The 23,232-nt window shown below is 58.2% G+C and overlaps 2 protein-coding genes across 4 annotated transcripts in view; one reads left to right on the top strand and one right to left on the bottom strand.

Moving 5' to 3' along the window:
* The window catches only part of Nfic (nuclear factor I C), a 34,740-nt gene extending 13,075 nt beyond the window's left edge, over positions 1–21,665 (top strand). Inside the window, exons 3-10 of one of the 3 annotated variants that reach the window (XM_021204471.1) lie at positions 8,036–8,107; positions 9,202–9,276; positions 9,382–9,505; positions 10,093–10,217; positions 11,538–11,663; positions 12,727–12,911; positions 14,459–14,539; positions 16,844–21,665. In XM_021204471.1, coding sequence (XP_021060130.1) covers positions 8,036–8,107; positions 9,202–9,276; positions 9,382–9,505; positions 10,093–10,217; positions 11,538–11,663; positions 12,727–12,911; positions 14,459–14,509 — 758 coding nt within the window. In that variant the 3' untranslated portion in view covers positions 14,510–14,539; positions 16,844–21,665. The remainder of the gene's footprint in view (positions 1–8,035; positions 8,108–9,201; positions 9,277–9,381; positions 9,506–10,092; positions 10,218–11,537; positions 11,664–12,726; positions 12,912–14,458; positions 14,540–16,843) is intronic. The other 2 variants (XM_021204472.2, XM_021204473.1) reach the window with 2 other exon arrangements.
* A 577-nt stretch (positions 21,666–22,242) lies between these two features.
* Positions 22,243–23,232, bottom strand: part of Smim24 (small integral membrane protein 24) — a 2,944-nt gene continuing 1,954 nt past the window's right edge. Inside the window, exon 4 of the mRNA XM_021205728.2 lies at positions 22,243–22,854. Coding sequence (XP_021061387.1) covers positions 22,734–22,854 — 121 coding nt within the window. The 3' untranslated portion in view covers positions 22,243–22,733. The remainder of the gene's footprint in view (positions 22,855–23,232) is intronic.

The raw sequence follows: 23,232 nt of genomic DNA, 5'->3' as shown, positions 1-23,232 counted from the left end.
CTGAGAGACCCAACCCCTAGCCCTGCCCCCCCCCCCCCAGTCTGGTCCCCAAGCCCAACCCAGCTCAGTCTGAGCCAGCAGTTATCGAGGAGGGCACAGTCTCTTGTCCCCCTCCTGCCCCATGGGTTCCCAGCCCCCTGCCCCCACTACCTGTGATGCTAACACGGGTGGTAGAGCTAGGGTTGATCTCCTGTGGGGCACAAAGGTCTGTGCTGGGGGTCTGACATGAGACTTGGAACGATGGGGATAATGGTTTAAATGGGGGAGGGGGGCTCCGGCTGGTCCTAGGTTCTGTCCCCAGAACTAGATATACTGCCTGTCATCACAGCACTTGGGAGTTCAGAGCCAGCCCGCACTACATACTGAGTTCAAAGCTGACCTTGTCTCCAAGGAAGAAGGAGGGGGCAGTGGAAGTAGAAAAGGACCCAAGAAAGGCAGGGAGAGCATGCCTGTCGGGGTCAGACAGGGCAAGTGTCCTGGGATCACAGAAGCCCAGAACACAGACCAGGGAGGAGCCTGCGGGAGCACAGAGATGCGGGAGAGCTGATGGGGAGGAAGCTGGTGGGGAGGAGGCCAGCGGCGGGAGGAATGGAGTCAGGCTCCCCAACTTGGCCTGCTTTCTGGAAGTAGTCTGGGAACGCTGGGCCGCGGGAGAGGCGGCTGCCAGCCCGCCCTGCCCTCCCCCACCCCCGCCCCGCTGGCAGCCTGCGAAACCCGAAGCGCGGGCAGGCGCCATGCCAGGGGGGAGGGGTGCCAGGCCCGCCCAGGCCGGCAGCTGCCAGCCCAGATGGTGCCCATGTGCTGGTCATGGCCGGACTCGCTTCCCGCCAACAGCCACGGGGATGGGGTGGCTGCCATGGCAGGATCCAGAGCTGGAGTGTGAGCCTGCGAGTGTTAGGGGGAAGCTCCATACTGCCCCTGTCGGTGCTGGGATGGCAGGAGGCCGGTTTGGGGCTCCATCCCCAAGGGGCTTGAAGGTCTCGCCCCTTCCTCAAGGGAGAATCCCCCTAGACCGGGCTCCACCCTGACCATGCCTCCGGCCCCTCTTTAGGGGATTCTAGGCGGGGCTCCACTCCTGACCATACCCCAGCAACTCACGGGGGGTGGGGTGGGGGTGAATGCTGGGCGGAGCCATGTCCTCACCACGCCCCCAGACCCTTCACTGTGGAGTTCTGAACAGGGCTATGTCATGACCACGCCCCCATCTCCTCCATGTGTGTGTTCTGGGTGGGGCTCTACCCCTGACCACACCCCCGGCTAATCATTGCGGGATTAGAGGCGGGGCTCCACCCTGACTCAAACCCTCACTGGGGATTCTGAACAGGGCTCCAAACTGACCACGCCCCAGTCTCGATGCTCCATCTTCAGGGAAGGGGTCACCCCCTTTTTAACAGCCTCACGTTTATCTATGAGCTGGGATGCCTCAGCTGAGTCCCTAAGTAACAGATTGAAACTCCTGGAAAAAAAATCAACATACAACCCCCCTTTCAATCTGTGATGTTAGGACTAGCTCGGGCTACAGAGCGAGAACCTGGTTCAAAAACACCAGACTCGCTGTGTAGCCCAAGCTGGCCCACTTCCTTCTAGATTCTCAGACCTTGCAGTCCCCAGAAGGGAGCGAGGGCCCATCTTCTGCTCAACATCTTCCAGCCTGTTTCCTTGGCAGGAAAGGTCATGCATGTCTGGTGGTGTCTTTAGTGGCTGCAGAGATAGGTGGGCACCCATAGTGCCACTTGGTGACACCATGGTCCTAGGCAAATGGCTTGCTTGCTTTAGGCTGCGCCAGGCTCCAGGCCTGCAAGGGGGGTGGGGAGGGGACGTGGTTTGAATGGAACTAGTAAGGGCTAGGGCACGGGGCTAGGGCACAGGAGCTTGTAGCCCCACCCTGCAGGCTGCTTAGCCCCAGAAGGGTGTCAAATACCGTCATTCCTATAGCAACTCATGCTCTCAGAGTGTGGGAGATGGGGTCACCCTAGGGCACCCATGTTCTGGGGCTCAGCAGTGGACAATATCCCCCTGCACCTGTGTGCAGCACAGTTGGTGCCCTGGCTCTACGCCCGGGACTGGCTGGGGGCAGTTCAGGACATCTCCGTTCCCTCAGACAACAGCCCCACTGCCCTTCCTGCTGCGTGGGCCTGAAGTCACAGTGGGTGGGACTTTGCTGTGGGATGATGGAGGGATGGGGTATCCTCACCAGTTGGGGAATCTGAGGCCCAGAGGAGCCAATGCACTTCCATCTGGCCTTGTTTGGGTTTCAAGACGGGGTCTTAATGTAGCCCAGGCTAGACTCAAACATGCTGCTTAGCTGAGGATGCCTCAGACTCCTCATCCTCCCACCTTAAGACCCTACTGGGTTCTTGGGACAGGTCTCATTTTGCACAGATTCACATCAGTCCCCCTGCCTCAGCTTCCTAAGCAGAGGGAGAACTGGGGAGAAGCTTTCCAGAAGCCCATCGTGGGGCTGGGAACTTGTGAGCCCCAGGTTCTAGAAGGTTCAGGGACAGGTTCTGGTCTGCCTCTGCTGAAGAAAGGTCTGAGGCAGGGGGTCAACTTCCTGTGCTGCCCAGTGTCTACACTGCCTGATATGACACATTTATGTCACTGAGCCCTGAGGGCTGAGATTGGGCCCAGAGAAGCTCATCAGGATTCGAACCCATGTCCGAGACCTGCAGTGTTTGGGAAGCCCTTCACCCTTTGGGCCTAAAGGAATTTCCTGTGTAGAGCGGGGACAGTCAACTGATTCAAGGAGTAAGTTTGGGGCTTGGGGTCAGAAGAAGGGGTGCACAGAGGCAGGGGGTCCCCCTTCATGTCTGACTCCAGGTGTCTGTCACTCTCCTAACACACACCCACCAGTCCTTCAGGCCTGGGCCTGTCTCACCCCATCCCCCACCCACCCAGAAATGAATGGGCCCCTTGTTCCAGGCCACACCCTCCCCTGGGGTCACTCTGGGACAGACCCAAGTCTCAGACAGCCTTAAAGGGCCAGCCTTGGGACAGAAGCCCAGAGGCTCAGTGGACCCACCCCTAGCCCGACACGTGGGGTTCATGGGGTAGAGGAAAGTGGAGCCAGTAATAGGACCCCTGCTGTTTCTGGTTGCACAGGCAGGCTGAGGCTTCCCTTCCTTTTTTGCCTCAGTTTACCCTGTAGGAAGCAGCCTTGCCCCTTTTTCACAGAGAACTTGAGGAAACATTAAAACGGCCTCTCTTTGGAATGCAGAGCCAAGGCCTAAAACAAACGTCACTGGATATATGGCCACAAGGGTTGCATGTATTGAGTGCCTACTGCATAATAGGCCCTAAGACAGGCGCAGCAGAGTGCACAGGAGGGGGTGTGTGCAGGAGCGTCACTGTGCCCTGAAGGGTTCTCCCCGTACTGTGGTCAGCGCTGTGCAGCCTCAGGCTGCGAGCTCCCTCTCTCTGGGACTCAGTTTCCCCTTCTGAGTAATGGGAAAGGACCTAGATTCTGTGCTAGGTTTGAAACTGGTCACTTTTCCTGGCTGCTGTAGAGGTTGCAAGGAATTGTGGTGGGGGGGAGCAGGGGCTACCCAGGTGGGAACCGATGGCAGGGGACAGGGGGAGGGCGGGAAGCAGGTGAGAGTCAATGGGGTCCCTTGGTGGGAGCCAGTGGGGGGTGAACCCCAGCTGTGGCAGCTGCTGACCGAGCTGGGGGGGGGGGGGGGGGGGGGGGGGGGGGGGGGGCTGCAGTGTTCGTACTGGTCCCCGCCGGATGGAGCCGCCCGTTCNCTGCAGTGTTCGTACTGGTCCCCGCCGGATGGAGCCGCCCGTTCCAGGCTTCCTTATGTAACTGGGTTATGCAAGGACAACGGCCCAATTACATAAGGAGGCGCCGGCCGCGTGGGGGAGGGGCTTAAAGGGGCCGCGTCCCGGGACTGCACCCCCTAGCCCTCCTCCAGCAGTCTACCCCCTCCAATGACAAGGTCAGACTGTAAGAGGCTACAACCTCACCAGTCAGCCTATGGAGGGGCGGCGGGTTGTGATGTATGAAGGGGTTGGGGATGGACTCAGGCCAGCCAAGCCAGTGTGCAGTGAGCAACTATTAAGCACCTACTGTGTGCAAGGCGCCGCTCCCAGCCCTGTTGACCCAGCCAAGAGTGACAGAAAAGCCTAATGAGGGTGGAGCACGTGGGAGGCAGTAGACAGCAGTGAGAGAGTGAGATCAGGGTGTAGAGGTGACTGCGTACAAGCACTAAGACCTGAGTTCAAATCCTAGTTCCCAGCAAAGGCCATCACCACTGTCCCCCATAACCCACCTCATGCCTGGTTCACTCAAGAGCTCAGATGGAGAAAGCTGTCGAGGAGCGAAGAGCACAGCAGGGGTCAGGAAGGGGCGGGCCAGGACTGGGAGGGAGAGGCCCACTCAGTGCTCACAGGCGCCCTATGGTGGCTGCTGTGGAGGGGGACTGGGTGGGAGTGGGGTGAGCCTTAGCCGACCCTGCCCTTCCTCAGTTTCCCCATCTGTACATTAGAAGAGACACGCGAGTGCCACAGGACCGGCATACAGCTGGTACCAACTTGGTGCTTACCTGCCCGGAAGCCAGAGGAAAAGGATTCACACTTGAACCCAGGACAGACCTGGCAGACCAGGGGGGAGGGGCCGAGCTCCGTCCCCGCTAATTGGCTCCTGAGCTAAATGAAGCCACGTCTCAGCGGCTCTGACAGCTGGGGAAACTGAGGCCCAAGGAAAACCACAAAGGGTCTCAGAAAAGGAATCCGAGTTCCCAGCTGTGGCCCCCAACCACCACCAGCTCCCACAGACCCCAGGGGTAAGCCAGCCCAAGGGCACATTTGCATTGCCCTGGACTGAAGAGCTCCCCTACACCCCCACTCAGGAGTTCCCCTGTGAGGGGCTTGGGGGCGTGGTCAAGGGTGGAGCCCCGTCTATAATCCTCCAGTGAGGGGCTGGGGCGCGGCTTAGCAAACTCCTAGTCCTTCCTCCAGACCCCACTCAGACACTGGAGACCAGGGTAGGTGGGGCTTCTCTGGCCCCACCCCCTTCCATCCTGTCACTCTTGATGGTTTCCCATGAATCCAACCTTCCTCCAGGTTTCCTAGCCCTGCAGTGTTTGTAGAAGGCCTGTTCCATGTCCACCCATAATGCAGCAGCGAGCACTGAGCGCCCTCCGTGGAAGAGGGTGAATGGGTCCGCGCGATGGTGTGTGTTCCTCCTCCAGCATGGGAAACCATGGCACAGCCGGGAAGGGTCACCCTGAGTCTGTAGCTAGTTCCGAGATGGCCCGGCTGGCCTGGAGCCACCCAGCATAAGGCCTGTCCTTCCCCACCTCCCGGCCCAGGCTGCTAACTTCTCATCCCACGTGCCTTGAGGATGTGACAGGGAAGGGGAGGCAGGAGGGCCCCTGAGATTCCCCTGCATGGCTTTGGATGCCCTGGGTCTTTGGCCTGGCTGTCCCCCTTGCAGCCACAGATGGATTCCTGGGACTGGCCAAGAAAGGGGGAGGGGGGGCCCGGGGAAGCCAAGACTCTGCTGAGTGTAAACACAGGTTATTTTCAGCCCTTCCCGCTGGCGGGTGACACATTTGACTTTGGAAAGGACCAGGGTCCGCCTGGTATTTTTAACCTCCACTCTCAAAGCCCAGGAGCCACCCGGGTGACAGGGACTTGGTGTCACTGCCAGGTCAAGGGTGGCCATGGCCACCTGGCCCCATCCCCCACCCGGACCACCTGGCCCCATGCCCCAGCCTGGCGCCTTCTGCTTATCCCCAGAGGCTGCTGAGCGGGCCACCATCCCTGGACAGGGATCCCTTTCCTGCCCCCCCATGGGGAGGTGTTGGCACTGTGTCCCCGCCTGTACCAGCTGGCCCTCCCCAGCCACAAAATGGCCGCCCAGGCCACGGCAGCATCTGGAACCCGGAGGAAATGGCTGCCCAGTTAGTGATGTCACTGGCCATGTGGCCTGTCCACCAGCCCTGCGCCTCGATGTGTCTCCCCAGCCGCAGCGCGGAGTAACCAGGCCTGGATGTCCCCTCGGGGCCCCTAGGCTCGGCCACCAGCCAGAGCACGGGCCACGGAGAGGTTGGGTGGGGTTGTCGGTGGCCAGGAGGACCCCTGGGAGGACTTGGCCAGCAGAATGAGTTGGCTCTGGCCCAGGCCTGCTGTAGCTGGAAAGCACCAGCCAGATGGGGAGTTCAGCCCCGCCTCCGCATACCCAGGGCTCCCCGCATGTCTGCTGTGTCCATCTGTTTGGCCCCACTTTTATTTATGCAACAGTGGATTGGCGGGAGTTTGAAGTACTGTCAAGTGCTCGTCCTGAAGGCGCAGCGGCACAGCCAGGCTGGCGTTAGCTTCTGTGGGTGGGTCAGGGTGACCGTCTGTGTCACCGTCCGCCTGTGCCATCTGTCATCGGGAAAGGCGACCTCCAGTCCAGCCGTCATGCTGTCTCCTGCAGATTTGCTGGGAAGAAATCCACAATTAGGGACCCCGTGGCATTTGCTTGTGGGTTCCTGGGACAAGGCGTCGGATGTGTGGGGAATGAACAAAGCACATTCTTATGCCAGACTTGCAGAGACAGAGGAACAGGGAGGGTCAGGGGACCAGGGTCCCTAGCAGGTTGGAACTCACCAGATGTGCGTGGGAGGAGGAAGGGGATTTCCGAGCTTCCTGATCCTGCGCCGGGGCATGCTGGGAAAAAGGGAGCACCTTACAAAGGTCCCTGGCCAGGAAGGAGCTGGTGCTCCAGCAGCCGGCAGGAGCGGTCGGGCTGCAGGGAGGATGGACGCCGCGCCGAGCTGCAGTGGCCTCCTTCCTACTCGTGCTGTGCGCATCGAGTTACCCCTTCCTTCCTGCATCTTGAGTGCAGATCTGAGTCCCCATCTTTAGACCTTTAGTGACCCACGAAGGAATGGGGTGCCTGGTAACTTCCCAGGCCCATCGGTGTCACATGATGGCTCCGGAGGCCCTGAGAAGTGACAGTCCAGTCACAGCTGTGGAAGATAAGCTGCTCTGGAGTCCCCATGTGTCCCTCATTGCTGGCCACTCTCATTCCCTCACAGACCCAGGTCACCTGTGTCCTTCCCACTAGAGTCCCCAGCCACTGGGGAAGGACAGGGCAGTGGCTGCCGTGTCCGCACCCTGTCGGGGAGGTGACACCGTGGGCTGCACATGAGCAGAGAGGACTGGGAAAGCTAGGGAGCCAACTCAGTCAGGAAGCCACACCTGCCAGCCAGAGCCACCTAGTCTTATTGGGGTGTGGTCAGGGGCGGAGTTGTGCCTGGGAGGAGGGTCAGGGAGGAGGGGCTGTCGGGGTGTATAGTGCTTACCCAGCATGCATGCAACCATGGTTCACTTTCAAAATTTGAGGAGAGATTCTATGAATGAACCCTGACCTTTGGGCCCCACTTACTACGGTGACCTTGGAATTTAGGGTCGTGAGTTTTTAGTGGGCATTTCCCCTGTTTCTGAGGCCACATACAGGAGCACAGGAGCTGGGACCTTCCCACAAGCCTGCAGCCAGGCAGTCCTGCTAATCCTTTGTGCCCCTGCTAGGTGAAACTGAGGCCCAGGGTCAGGCTGTATCCCTCCCTCCTCCTTCCCCCTCCACTCACTCACTGTCCCCCCCACACACACCACAGCAGGTCACTGTCTGCAGGGAGGGAATTATTTTTACATAAAATGGAGGGAAGAGTGCAGGGGAGGAGCCAGGTGACCCTTGACACTGAGCCTGGAGGCCCCTTAGGCCCCTCTTCGGAAGCCCCCACCACCGTATGTGCCACCCCAGCACTGAAGGTGGGGAGTGCAAGCAGGATTTGGGGCCAACCTCTACTACATGAGGCCCTTCCTCAAGATAGAAGCATGGGATGGGGGGGAGTCAGGGAGGAAAGGCCCCAGAGGCCTCCGGGATCTCTCTAGGGTCCTCAGTCTCCCCCCACCAACCCCTGTAATATAGGCAGACAGCGGATGCCCAGAGGGTCGCTTACCAAAGCCCACACAGCACAAAAGTGGCAGAACTAGGATCATAGGTCCCTGTAGTGTCACCAACTGTCCCCTCCTCTCTTGGCAGATGCGGAGCAGAGCAGCAGTCCCCGGACAGGTGTGGGCTCGGACCAGGAGGACAGCAAGCCCATAACGCTGGGTGAGTCGGCTAGAGCTGAGGCAGGAGGATTATGACTTAAAAGGGTAGCCTGAACTAAATAGTGGGAGTGTCTAAGCAGTGGGAAAAAGAGGCGTGGCCAGGGTGGAGCCCGCCTAGATCCCCCAGTGAGGGGCGGGAGGGGTCCTGTTTCCTGGGGGTGGGGGAGCTTTGCTCACATCTCCCTGGTGATTGGACAGCAGTTTCCTTACATCCTGGGCCTTTGCTGCAAACAGGTTTTTCGAGGGAGGGGAGGGAAGAGCAGAGAAGCGCACGAAGCCATTTACTGGGCACAGCCCTGAGCCCTGCAGCCCGGCTGTGCCAGGAGGCTCGTGACCCAGGCCATGACCCTGGGTCCTCCTGGGCCTCTTCCTGCCTCCTCCCTTTCAACCAGACTGGAAGAAGGTGGGGCCCCAAGGGAGGTTCCCAGTGCTCAGGACATGGGCCTGGGGGGCGCTGTACAAACAGGAAATCCCCGCTTCTGCCACCATTTGGGTCAGCAGGAAACGGGCGGGACACTTCCATTGGGCACAGCAGGGCCACCCCAGCCACAAGGACCGTGCTTAGTGCATGTGGACGGTGCTGCCCCCTGGGGGCCTGTCCCACTGCTGCTCTGCCCTGTGTGCTCCCTGCTGTTGGCACAGCCCTGGGGACCGTGCCGTGGCGTCTCCCTTGCTGTGGTCCAGCCTGCACCCGCCCCCACCCACAATGAAGCCAACTAAGTAGTTAGAGACTCATCGCTCCTACCAAGTCTATATCCACGAGCGCGACCATCCCCACAGACCCAGCTCCCAAGTCCGTTATGCTTCGTGGCTGTGTAGTTCTCCATCGTAGCTCCTTCCCGCCCTGTGGCACTCACACCACGTCCCCACCACAGCATAGACCGCAGATCCCAACAGACCGGTGGGTAAAAAACTCGCTGCCAGTGAGGGGGACGGATCATGCACGTGACAGCTGAGCTTGAGCTCAGCGGATGTCACGTGACCATCAGGGCTCAGATAGGGTAAGGGGTTGCAGGCCCCTCATGAGGCTGCAGGGGCACTGTGGAGAAAGGAGGCGGCCATCTCGGCAGACCTCTGACCCTGCGCTCTTTCCAGACACCACAGACTTCCAGGAGAGCTTTGTCACGTCAGGCGTGTTCAGTGTCACGGAGCTGATCCAGGTGTCTCGGAGTGAGTGTCCCCGCCCATAGCCCCTCCATTTCCAGGGTTTGGGTTGGTCACTTGGGGCCGCGGGGCTCCGCCCTGTCCCCTCATAGGATCCATTTCCTTCTCCAGCACCTGTGGTGACCGGAACCGGACCCAACTTCTCCCTGGGAGAGCTGCAGGGTCACCTGGCATACGACCTGAACCCGGCCAGCGCCGGCATGAGAAGGACTCTACCTAGCACCTCCTCCAGTGGGTAGGTGCCAAGGTTTCCCTGCTGGTCTCAGCTTCCCCACCGTCCCCTCCCCTTCGGCTGACTTACTGTCCTGTCTGCAGCACCTGTTTTTACTTTACAAGTGGGCAGATAAACTATTTATCCATCAAAACTCTAGTCTTAGCCGGGCATGGTGGCGCATGCCTGTAATCCCAGCACTCGGGAGGCAGAGGCAGGCGGATTTNTGAGTTNGAGGCCAGCCTGGTCTACAGAGTGAGTTCCAGGACAGCCAGGGCTATACAGAGAAACCCTGTCTCGAAAAACCGAAAAAAAAAAAAAACAAAAAAAAAAACCAAACCCTCTAGTCTTAGTGCCCTCTCCCCGAGCCCTGGTAGGCCACTGAGTTCAACAAATGTCTCCTGAGAGTTGAGAGCTGATCACGTGATGTGTGTTTCCCATATGACAGCCTGCAAAGACACTGGGGTGCCCTCTCCCTTCTGCCTCTGGTGTCTATGGCAAAGGGTAATTGACAGGCTGTAGTCCTGTGATGACTCACTCTACAAATGGGAAGTTAGCCAGTTCCTCCACCATCTCCGTGGTAACCGAGCTGTTATCCCCGCCCCCTCCAGGAGCAAGCGGCACAAGTCGGGTTCCATGGAAGAGGACGTGGACACGAGCCCCGGCGGCGACTACTACACGTCGCCCAACTCACCCACGAGTAGCAGCCGCAACTGGACGGAAGACATAGAAGGAGGTAAGACCAGAGGCACAGTTAGGACCCGCGCACCCGGGGCAAGAGCTAAGCTGATATTGCAGGGCCTCCAGGGAGTTGTAGTCCAGCCACATGTTAGCTTGCCATAAACTAGATATTCCAGCCTGAACACTGCAGGTGCCCTAGGAAGCAGGTCCGAGTCGCAGGGTCTCCTGGGAATTGTATGCCTCCTTCGGTAGCCAAGTCCGGAAACTCGGTGTTCCCACAGCTCTTGGTTCCAGGTGTGCCCCCTTGGGTCCTGGGCATCTCGGGGGGGGGGGCTCCATCTGCGCACCCCTGAAATCACGGCCCCCAGGAGTCAATCGAGCCCAGCCTGGCAGCCTCTTGGTCACGCCAGCCTCTGAAACCTCCGTTTCCACATTTGCAACACCCCATGGCCATTCTTGAAGCACCGCAGGTGGGGAGGGGTGGAGTCGCCCGAAAACCCCAGCTTGGCCCCTGCATCGCTGTGAGACCCCCGGCCTGGGGAGCAGAGTCTCTGGTTCCAGTCAGTGTCCAGGGCAGGGACGGGAGAGTCCAGAGTTCTCCACAGGCTAGGGTGTAGCTGGGGAAAGGAAACTGAGGCCTGGCTGGTGGGGGTGGGGCACATAGGGGGTGTGGAGACCTCGCCTGGCTCTGGCAGGTCCTGGCGCCAAAGGCTGAGCATAGACAGGCTGCCCTAATCCACTTAGTGGCCCTAATGAGCCTGTAATGGGGACAGTCTAGACAGGAAGGGGTGTGAGCTGATGCTGCCCCCGGGGGACCCTGGGTAAGACATCTGACTGGGGAGGACTGACAGGGACAGTGGGGCCCTGCAGCCACATTGGGTGCTGCTCCCAGAGACTCTGACCTCATCCCTGTAGTCTGCTTCCCATGTCACTCCCAAGGGAGGCAGGTGCCCACAGCAGTCTGTTGCCCCTCAACCTGTGATGTGTGTTTGCTGACATGAGGATGGTGAGCACAGGTACAGATGTTAGTTGGTATCCCAGCACTTGAGCAGCTGGGGCAGGAGGATTACAATGAGTTGAAACTAGTCTGAGCCAGTGAGGTAGGGGACAAGCACCTGACTGTGGTCAGCCCCAGCATCCGTGTTCCCCCAGGGACCAGAGAAAAGTCCCTGAGAGTAGAAGGAGCCCCACTGTGAAGACATGTCAGGGCCTCGCTCCCGTCTGCGGCTGTGTGTTATCCACCGCGCCCTCTGCTGAGCCACTGGAGGACTTTCTGAGTGTCTCCCCCCACCCATTCCCACATATAGCCTTGGGGAGTATGTGTGGCATCACTTGCTGCCCTTCAGAGATAGAGACTTGGGTCCCCTCCCCACAGGCATCTCATCCCCGGTGAAGAAGACAGAGATGGACAAATCTCCGTTCAGCAGCCCGTCCCCCCAGGACTCCCCCCGGCTCTCCAGCTTCACACAACACCACAGGCCGGTCATCGCGGTACACAGTGGTGAGTGTCACCTGTGGGAGGCGCAGCTGTCACCAGCACAGCCACAGAAGGGCTGCAGGTTTCTGAACATGGCCTGCCCTGCGGTGATGCAACCTGTAGGGGGCACCAAGTGTCACCTGTAGAGTGACATAGAAGGATTGATTAGCACCTGATTCATTAATTCCAAATCTATGCATGCCAGGTTAGTCATACTCTGTGATCCTGATAGAGCCCTGCGAGGGGAGAGACATGATCATGTGACCATCTACCCCGGGACTGGGAAGGGGTGGGGCGACCATTGTGGAGAGAGGACTTAGTGATGCCCAATGACACTGGGGTATATTACACAGCTGTGAACAGGAGCAAGGCTCTGACATCCCACAGTGTGGAGGGCCTGTAGGTTGTATTTCAAGTATGCTCTGTGACAGGAAGTGTGTGTGTAGGGACACTCGAGACACAGGAAATGGATTCATTGGAGGCCTGAAAGGGGTGGGGCAGTTGTCACAGTGTAATGTGAAAATAGCGGAGACTATTGGACATTTAGTTGTACATCAGGCAACATCTCACTTTGTAGTCCAGGCTGGCCTTGAACTCACAGCAATCCTCCTGCCACAGACTCGTGTGTACTGAGGAGAGCTCTGTACACTGTACCCAGGCCCTGTATTTTCTTATTTTTTTTAAAGATTTATTTATTATTATATCTAACTACACTGTAGCTGTCTTCAGACACTCCAGAAGAGGGTGTCAGATCTCATTACGGATGGTTGTGAGCCACCATGTGGTTGCTGGGAATTGAACCCAGGTCCTTCGGAAAAGCAGTCAGTGCTCTTAACCGCTGAGCCATCTTGCCAGTCCCTGTATTTTCTTTTGTGTGTGTATGTGTATGTGTATGTGTGTGTCCTTTTTCATGGTTTACTGCCTGGCTCTTTGTGGAAAGGGCCTGTGGGGCACAGAGCTGCACTCACCCACCAGTCGTCTGCTCTGCTGGGGACCACTGTGGCATCCCTTAAGCTGAGGCAGGAGGATAGCCTGAAGTTCCACCCAGACTGCGCATCATGAGAGTTTGGGGACTGTCTGTCCACAGGCATCGCGCGGAGCCCCCACCCGTCCTCGGCCCTGCACTTCCCTGCCACGCCCATCCTGCCGCAGACAGCCTCCACCTACTTCCCCCACACGGCCATCCGGTACCCACCACATCTCAACCCCCAGGACCCGCTCAAGGATCTGGTGTCCCTGGCCTGTGACCCGGCCACCCAGCAGCCTGGACCGGTGAGTGCCAGCCCTTGCTGGTCGGGGTAGGACAGCCGTAATCATGTGAGCAGCCTGGCAGCTCCACTGGCTGCATGCACTGGTGGTGACTTATGCCAAACACAAGACCAAGATGTAAAGCATTTGGGAGGCCAAGGCAGGAGGGTTGCACAGGTTCGAGGCCAGCCTGGGATGCATGGTGAAACCCACAATCAAGTGACAGGATAGTGTGGGACTCAGGCGCTGGACCTCTTGGGGAGAGTTTGGGGGAAATTAACTGTTTGGTGTGCCGTGTCGCAGCGTGGAAGGGATGCTGAGCCGCAGTGGATTGAAGTGATAGAATGAGATTTCAAGCTAGCCAAGTCCCCATGGATCCCCTCCCCACAGCCAGACAAGCGCACCCAGCCTGTCCCAAACCACAAATGACCAACCTTGGGATCTGCAGCTTCCAAAGACCCTGAAGTTCCCAAGAACAGAAGTCATCAGGCCCCACCCAGCCATGGGTGTGAGAGTTGTCTTTCCACACAGTTCAAGTCCTGCCTAACCCCAGGAACTCACCTCACCTGGTGTCTTAGGTCCACCAGAGAATCAGACTACAAACCCCCAGTGAGGGGGCTGGGGCGTGGTCAGGGGTGGAGCCCCACCTGGGATCCGCGACTAGGGCTAGGGGCATGGTCAGGGGTGGAGTCTCGGCTACACTCCTCCAGAGAGGGGGCTGGAGGCGTGGTCAGGGTTGAGCTCTCCTTCCCTCCCCTCCACGTGAATCTCCGCTTGATCACCTAGGGGCGTGGTCATAGGTGGAGCCCTTGTTTGGTATACAACAGGAACTTTACAGATGCAAAGTCTTGCCCCTTCTCCCACCTTTCTCTCCATCCACTCTCCCTTTCTGACCCCACATTCGCGCTGTTCCCCCCTTTTCTGCTCCTGGTGGTACAAGAACAGCTCCGGTCCTTTCCTCCCTGGCACTTAGGGTTTTCAGCCCCAGACAATCTGATAGCTAAGATTCAGATATGGAGAGAATGGGGCATAGCACAGGATTGTCATCCCAGCACTCAGGGGGCTGAGACAGGAGGATAGCTGCGAGTTCAAGTCTAGCCTGGGCTACAGAGAGAGACTCTGCCTCAGAAAAAAAAATCATCAAAAGTCAGCTAGATGATAAATAGATTTGTGCAGATACTCCATTCGTCCCACACACTCCACGAGGGGAATCAATAAATAAAACGCCTTTAATTATTGATGGCGCCATGTGCGGGATGCCGCCAGCCTGGCCGCAGCTGGAACACCCTGAATTATTCATTGCTGGCCTTTGATCATTAATATTTTATTCGTTGCCTCAGCCCAAGGCTGGTGCTCCGCCTACCTCACCACCTAGAGACCCCAGCCAGGATCCCCAAGATCCAGGATCTTGGAGTGGCCAGATTTGCCCCTGAGGGGATGATGAGGGCCGCAGCCCCGAGGCCACTGAAGCTGGGTATGAAGGGAAGGCTGTGTGACTCCCAGGCAGCAGACACCCTCTCTGGGCCCCGTGCTCTGGTGCTAACGGGCTCTGGTCTCTCTCCTCCCCACAGCCTGCTCTCCGCCCGGCACGTCCCCTGCAAACAGTCCCTTTGTGGGATTAGGACGGAGGGATCCTCTCTCTTGCGGGACAGGTAGGGGCCGAGAGGCCGGCTGGGGGGTGGGGGGTGGGGAAGAGGGGCCGGCCTGGGGGGTCAGGGACAGCAGGCCTGCTGGCCACAGCCCCGGCAGGGACTCACAGGAAGCCAGCCTCTCGCTCCCAACCCGGGCCTCGAGCCCCACCCCCCTGGGTGTGTGTCTCCCTCCACCCCATCTGCCACTCTATAGCTCCCACCCGGCAGAGCACCCAGGGTGGGGTGCATTTGTCCAGTTGGGGAACTGGGGCTCAGAGAGGAGAGGCAGCCAGCCCAGAGTCACACAGGACACTGCAGGCCAGGACTTCTCCGTGCTCCCCAGCCTCCTCTCCAAAGACGCAGAGCAGAAAGAGAAGATGACTGGGAGGCAGAGCGCAGAGCAGGTAGAGAAGGAAGCTAAGGTTCCAGAGAGGCTTAGAGAGGGAAGACAAGGTGCCTGTGGATGCACAGCGGTGGGATACGGCAAGCGGGGGTCACCTCTGTCCTCACATTGATCAGAGGTTGCCCTGGGACCCGCTATAGTGGTCCAGGTTCCTCTCAGTGGCTCAAGAAGTCTTGACTGTGACTGAGGCCAGGGCCGGGCTGGGCTGTCTCAGGCGTCACTGTGGGAGCCTCCCGAGCCCAGCCCCACCCCCACCCCATCCCTGCTCGGCCAGCCCCCTCACCCGGCTGGGAATGTTCTAGACCCACATACACGCCCCACTCCTTCCTCTCCGCCCTCGCCCCTCCCCCCAGCCCTCCCTCCCACGGAACCGAATCCATTCCTGACAAACTGAGGCAGGTGACCTTGGGATTTAGAATCAGGGAGTTTTTAGTCGGCATCCCCCCCCCGCGCCCCCCTATCTGAGGCTCCCTAGGCCTCCTCTGGGTCAGGGTTTCTGAGGCCAGGCCATCTGCCATTGTCGGCTGAAGACAACACAGTGATCCAGTGACCAGGTCTGCTTCGTGGGGGACCAAGCAATGTTGTGGGCTAAGCAAGGGGAAGCTGGCCTCAGCATGCAGGCCTCATCTCCGGGCGTACTAGGGAGCCACAGAAGGTTTTAGGGGGAGGGAGAATAGATGGGACTCCCTGAGTGGGGAGGAGTTGTGGAGTGGACAAGATCTACACCCCCACCAGGGAAATCAGGAGGCTGCTTTGTGGGCTCTCCCCTCCCCCAGCCCCCACCTCAGCTCTGGGCCTCCGCTCATTCCGCGCAGTCAGCACTTCCTGGCTGGCTACATTGTTATTCCTGGCTCGGCCTCCCTGCAGCCGGGTTCCCCCATTTGCTCTCTCCCCCATCTGCACCGATCATACTCCCCCCCCCCGCCCAAGGCCCCTCATACCCACGCACACAAATACCCCCGGGGGTCTGAGGCTCCAGCCCCCTCTCGCAGCCTAGGATGCTAGCACCACGGTCCAGCACACGGCAGGGTCACACCCCACCCCGTCTGGTTGCCAAAGGAAACCAGACATGAGCTAAGGGACGCAGGAGCTTGAACTTGGCTGAGGGCGGGGCCGAGAGAGAAGCACTGCAGGCCCCGCCTCCTTTGCAGGCAGCCCCACCCCCTACCCCTGCCTGCACGGTCAGGCACCACGCTACCCCACCCCCACCCCTGATGCACGCTCAGGCACCAGGCTAGACAGGACTCCCAGGACAGTGCTCCACTGACACCCCAGGAGTCTTGGAGGCGAACCGGACTGGGACATGTCCAAGCTGGTCTTGTCCACTCTCTGAGGCCAGCCAGGAACTTCCTAGCTGGGGCAAGGGCATGATTGTTGAAAAGGCAGGCCAGTGTGGTGGTGCGGGCAGTCATCCTGGCACTAGGGAAACTGGGGCAGGAGGATGGACACTCCAGGCCATCCCGGCTACACAGTGAGTTCTAGGCTAGCCTGGTTTAATACTGAACGTGCTTTCTCAGGCTTAGGGCCGGAGTCCAGTTAGCAAAGAGGCCCTCAGACGCCCACAGACTTAATATATTCAGGCCAGTCCCAGACGTCACGTGGAATGTAATCACATGTCTCTGACGTCATGCAGGATCTACTTAAACTAAGTATCACGTGGGACAGACTTAACCCCAACAGGAAAGGGGCGTGTCTGCCGTTTTGCCACCTTTTTTTTTTTTTTTTTTTTTATTGCCGGCCGCCTCTGTTTTGCCAGGTAGCCTTGTGTATGCAGAGGTGAAGGGAGGCCATAGACCAGTATCACACCTGGAATTATGGTCTGGGATTCAGGAGTCCATGTGCTGTGGGGGAGGGGAAGGTACTGCTGCTCTCCTGACACCCAATTTCTCTCTCTGTCTCCACCTCCCTGGCCGACCTTGCAGTCCTGGTACCTGGGGTAGCCGAGGTTGCCTTCCCACGCCTCCTCCATCACCGGTGGAGTCCCAGGGTGACAGTCCCAGCCTGCATTTTTGGTGGAAAATTAGATGGAGTGAGAAGCCCCCTGTGGACTCCCAGCTCGATGGAAAAGACAGGAGGAGAAAAGGACAAAAGACAAACAGGAAAAAACCAAACCCTTCCCAACCAAGATGACAACAGATGGGAGCTGTGGGTCTCTGGCACCTGCTGCTGATGGACGGCTGCGCCCTGAGGGCCTGCCATCACCCACAGACCAGGCAATCCTGGCCTGGTACCTGCGCCCAGCACCAACAGATGGGCAGAATGGATGGGGTGGGCCACCCAGCCAGGCCACCTCTCCCCAGACCCCTGCTGACAGCCACCAGCGCCAGCCTCGGGGGACCTCCGGCCGTCCCCACCGACAGTGTTTGCCAAAGACAGGAGGCTGGAGGTGGACAGACCGCGCGGTGGGCAGAAGAGGCTCGTGGGAGCCTCCCAGCACTGGCCCTGCTGGGGACAGACATGCCATACAGGTACTTTGGGACCCCTGGGAGGGTCCTGCGTCCAGCCTCCATCTCGGTCCTCTGGCCCCTTCTCCTTGCGGACCTCATTTGGAAGGACACATCTCTCTATGCAATTTGTCCCCACCCCACCCCGGCATGAGAGGCCACGCAGCTCCCGACCCTCCGGCCTCCTCTCGCACATGGAAGGTATCAGCACTTTGAGAAACAGAGGTGGGGGAACCGGGGCCCCCCACGCCGAGGTTCCTGGAGGCGGGAGGTGCCGCGATCTAAGTGCCTAGCCCTTCCACCCACCCGCCGTCCACCTCGTCCATCGGGGACACAGAGTGGCCAGGGCACCCCACCCTTGTCTCCGTGCACCCTAGCCCCTCATCACTGCGCGCCCTCCAAGCTAGAGAGATGGGACCCCAGGGGGGTTAGAGCTGGGTGTCCCGAAAACCCAGGCTGGGACTATGCGCCGTCCCCCTACACTTCTGCCAGTGCCTTACTTCCTGGAGACCCACCCTGGGGTACCCCACTGCAGGGGGATACCCCCTTTGCACTTTGACCCTCCTGATGACGTGGGGCCCAGCACAGGGACCAAGAAGGCTGGTGGAAGTGCACTCGGACCCCAGGTGGGAGGGCTCTGGGAGTGATGGGGTGACAGGGTGGACTGATGGCTGGGGTCCCCCATCTGCTATGCGTACTTCACTGACCTATAAACACTAAGATGGGGTGCAAGGGCCCAGCCCCAGCTCCGCAGCCCCCATATGCACCCACCCTGTCCCTATCTTGGATGGCCTGCCCTGGGAGGAGATGTTGGGTGTTTTAAGGTTACTGAACCTACAAAGGCCCCTGCTCCCCGACCACCCATCTTGACCCGTCACACCTAGCATCATACCTAGCGCTGTCATGTCCCCTCCTCCCCGCGGAGGCCGCAGGCCATCACCCCAGCAGAGCCCCCAGGGCCAGGCCCCACCCACCTGCCACCTGTCCTCCCTGGGACACTTGTAAGTACAAAGCTCCCCAAGACTTCCCCAGCCTTTGAGGCCTCAAACCCCCACCATCTGTCTGTCCTCACGGACCCTCCAGTAGGGGAACCACTGGGGACATCACAGAAGCCACTGTCCAGATGGGGCTCAGGCCAGTGGGTGTGGGATGGGCCATCTGCAGGGTAGACCTGGCAAGTCCCCTCTGATACCCCCAAGCCAGCCAGTCGGGTCCCCCAGGGGTCAGGACAGAACCAACTATTTACCTAACTGCATGGTGCTTAAGGCCCCGCGACACCCAAAAGCCCCCTCCCCTGCCGGGCTGCTGTGTGCATGACAGGTCCACCTACCTGCCCACCTCCCTCACCGCCTCTACTGAAAAAGGAAAGAAAAAAAGGATACACACAATATATATATAAATATATATATATATATCCTTACCAAAAAAAAATCCATTATTTCCAAATTTGCACGAACTTTTTACCACGACATGTGCCTTGCTCTCCCGAGGACAAGTATTAACTTTTAAATAATATCCGCGCACACAGACGCATGCCCTGCACGCATAGTTACAGACAAATGATTACATGAAATAAAAAATAAAATCCAAAAGGGTGGTATTTCTATTTGTAAAGAAAAGAAAAATCAAATGAAAGTGAGATTTTTTTTTTAATATAAGAAAGAAGGCTGGGCGTGGTGGCGCACGCCTGTGATCCTAGCCCTTGGGAGGCTGAGGCAGGAGGATTGCTCTGAGTTCCAGGTCAAATCTGGGCTACAGAGTGAGACGCTGTCTCAAGAAAAGGGGAGGGGGGACCAAATCATAGAAACAAACAAGAAAAACACTATTAAGGAAGTCACAATTGGTCATGGTTTGTGATCCCCCGCCCCCCGCCCTCCCGCAGCCCTGGCCCCACCTCACCCCATGGTGGGGGACTGGAGTCGCCTTGGTGCTCATTCCCTGAGCCCCCCAATCCTCCTCTGTCTTCCAGCCAACCCACAAAGCTGAATATATGCAATATCCGTCTGTCTGTCTGGGTCGAGCTCAGCTGTGGGGAGTCCCAGTGGAGGAGGGGACACAGCGGGGCCGTCCCAAGTCTGTGATTTCAGTTTTTCTTTTACGGTTTCATTGTTTGTAGTTGCCTTTGGGTTTTTGTCTTTGTTTTTCTGTCTTCTGTTAAATCTGCCCTTAAAGTTCACCAAAGCTAAGACAGTTGCCAGGGGCTTATCAGGGCAGACAGGAGTTCAGGCTCCAAGCCATCCCCTTGCCCCCAGCCCCACCCCCACCGGTCTGTCTGTTGCCCCACTCAGCCCTGAGTGTTGGGCGCTGACAGAGAGGCCTTGGCAGGCTCACCTTGATGGTGGGACCACCGCCCCACCCACCCCGTCTGTGCTCCTGTCACTTGTAGGCCTGGCTTACAGTTTTTTCCTTCCCCAGCTTGTGTCCCCCCCCCACACCAGGAGAGGCAGCACCATCTCCTGGGACCATCAAGGTGGGCAGGAGTGGGGACAGTGGACAGAGCATACCTGGTGGCAGGCTGGGAGGGGCCACTCAGCGTCCCTTCCCCCCCATTTCTCAGAAAATCTCCAGTTCCCACCCAGGGACCCCACATGGGCCCAGTCCTCAGGTGGATGACTGAAGCACAGCAGGGGATTTTTGGTTTTGTTTTCCTGTATATGAAGCATTTTTCAAACCATCCTCTCCTCAGGCCACCGTCCCTTACCCAGACCCATCACGCCCTGGGGAAGTCCCCAAGGCCTGCTGCTTTGGCGTGTGGCCTGTGACTGTGTTTCCCAGGTGGTGCCCAGAAGATGTCTGAGGTCCTCCTGAGCCCTGAAATCTTGATAATCAGGAATACCCAGGGTGGTGGGCATGACATCAGGGGAGTGGCATCTGCCTACCCCCGCCCTGTCCCTCGGGGGGGGGGGGTGAACCAGCCAGGCTGCATTACAATGTCAAGAGGCCCCCCAGGCCACCAGCAAATGTCCCGCCCTTGGGGATAGTGCACCCGCTCACACTTGGTTGTGCTGGGCAGCATTTGTACATACGTGTGCGCATTTAGTTTGCAGTTAATCCCTGCTGCACTGACCTCAGAAGCTTCCTCCATTGTTTGTCCCCGAGACCCCTGAGTGGTCATTGCGCCTCCGGGGTACTGGGTTCAAGATCCAGCCACTTAATTTCCCCACTGATTGTTTTGTTTTGATATCTTAGAGACAGGAAGGTCTCCCCAGGCTGGCCTCCAACTTGTGGCAATCCTCCTGCCTCCATTTCTCAGTTGCTCTGACAACAGGTGTGTACCACCACTCCTGACTTCGCTGCCCAAACCTCATATCCTTCTCTCTCTGTCACCCACCCAGAGCATTCAGCTTGGGACTGTCACCCAGTGCAGGACCCAGGTGAGAGGACACGGCCAGCGAGTCCCCAGATCTTGTAGCCATGATACCAAACAGTCATTTCCCGATCAGTGCCTCACACATCTGATGGTGCAGTTTTGGGGTCTGTCCCCACTCCCTTCAGTCCACACCCCTGCTCCCCTCAGATGTGGGACAGGAAACAGCAGGTGCACTGGGCGGGAGAAAGGCATGCACCTCCCCCCCAGCCACCACCCCTCCCACAGCACCCAGCCTCACTACCCAGCTGGATACTCCCAAAATGTCACACCCCATCCAACCTCAGATCTGATGCAGTCACCTGTGTCCCCCAACCAAAGCCCATTCGTCCAGCATAAACGCCTGCCCTGCTGCTCCTGGCAAGCATTGGGTCTGAGGGGCTACACGGGGGCGCAGCACAAGGCACTCGTGGGTTTCAGGGAGTGGGAGGGACTGTTTTTCTCCGTTGCTCTTCCCCCTGGCCTCCCCTTGTTTTCTGGGTGTTTTCCTGCAGAGATCTTTTGGGTTTGAGATCCCCCCCCCATTCAGCCACTTTGTATTTTACTCCTGGGTCGATGCACCTCCGACCTTTAGCTTTTCCTAACTGCACTTGCGTGGTCTGCGGCAACCTCTGCCCCCTCCTCCCAGAGCAGATGGGGTCAGGATGGGGAGCAGAGGGCACCCTAGGCCCTTCTTGCTCCACAGCCCCCGCCCGCCCGCAGCATACTCCACTCATAACCATATATTACAAACTCATTTTGGTTTCTGGCTTTTTGTTTTGTTTTGTGGACCCGCCTGAGCACCATTGACTGCCTGCTGTTCCGTTTCTCCCTATGCAAACAAACAAAAACAGTGAGGGGGTCCATAAAAGATTCAATAAAAGGCAAAAAAAGAAAAAAGAAAAAAAAAGAAAAAAGAAAAAAATGTATAAAAATTAAATAAGCTTAAGCTTCGCCTCTTCTTGGTTCTTCCTTTCTGTGCGTCCAGGAAGCGTCCCGGTTGGATCAGGGAGTGGGACATTGTCACTATTCACAAGCCCAGGCCCACCATGTGGCCCCTCCTGCTGTGGGCTCACTGCCTAGGCTCAGGGAAAGGGGTTTCCACCTTGGGCCAGCAGCCTGGACTCCATCCCAGCATGACTATAGGAACTGCTATGGTGGCTCAGGCCTGTCGGGGGCAGGAGGATCAGGAGTTCAGAATCATCTTTAGCTTCATGGGCAACCTGAAGCCTGCCTGGCTGACATGAGACCCAGTCTCAAAACAAGAAAGAACCCAGCCCCCTTACCGAGAGTGAAGAGCTGGGGTCTCTTGACCTTGAGCTCCACTAGTTCTGTGGGAGGGGCTGAAGAGAAAATAACCCCAGGCCCTTGACCAAGAGGTTGGACCATCTTCCCAGAGCCCAGTCTAAAATCAAGACCTTCATGAGAACCAACTAGACACCTCTGTGGACAGTCTGAGCCCAGGCAGAGCTCTCAGTGGTCCAGGACCCCTGCCTGCTCCACGCTCTGGCCTAAGCCTACACAAACGGACTACAGCATTAGGGGCCTTTATTAAAGGAAGGTGCAGGGAGGTGACACCGCCCCCTCATGGCCATTGCTGGAACTGTCTGCCAAAACCGGCTTGCCCTGGAGGACGCTTGGATGAGGTCCTCAGAAAGAACCCAGTGACCATGGGGCAGAGAGCTTGGACCATGGGGTGTCTCTTCTCCAAGACAGAGGGTAGAAAGGCTCCCAGGAGCAGCACTGGGGCTCAGAGACATAGGGACAGTCAGGTGACCCCAGGAACATGCCTGGAGGGGGCAGATTGGATGTGAGAGAGGATGCAGAAGAGGGGCAGATGGATAGGAATGGACACCAGGCCAGTGGTGCGTCAGGGGAGGGTGGGGGTGAGTGTGGGGGCCACAGGCAGAGCTGACCTCCTCATCTGAGGACAGTTTTCAGACCCAGATGACACCAGTCCGGCTTCAGGTAGTGGCTGCAGCTTGAGGTGTGTGGATGGTGCACCCCCGGCAACAAGAGGCTTTACAAAGCTGTTTTCTTGCCTCTCTCCTCATCCGAGGACTCCTTCTCCTCTAGTTCCAAGGCCTCATTGCTCTGTCCGCCCTTCCTGTCCACCTTCTTCTTCTGCTTCTTGTCTGCTTTACTGTAGGGTTACAGTGCCACAGTGAGAGAGGGTCACTGCTTACCAAGCCACCTTGTCAGGCTAGGTGAGGACGGATGGACTCGGGGCTGCGGTGATCTCAGGATTACCCCACAGAAAAGAAAATGTCACTCCATGGAAAGAAAAGGATGGATTGGTGGATGGGTGGGTGGGTGGGTGGGTGGGTGAGTGGATGGACGGATGGATGGATAGATGGATGGATGGATGGATGGATGGATGGATGGATGGATGGATGGATGGATGGATGGATAGGTGGGTGGATGAATGAATGGGTGAATGGATGGATAGGTGGATGGGTGGATGGATAAGTGGATGGATGGATGGATGGATGGATGGATGGATGGATGGATGGATGGATGG

The sequence above is a fragment of the Mus pahari genome, chromosome 9 (genome assembly GCF_900095145.1).
Source record: "Mus pahari chromosome 9, PAHARI_EIJ_v1.1, whole genome shotgun sequence".
Lineage (NCBI taxonomy): Eukaryota > Metazoa > Chordata > Mammalia > Rodentia > Muridae > Mus > Mus pahari.
This window is presented reverse-complemented; position numbering and strand designations above follow the sequence as displayed.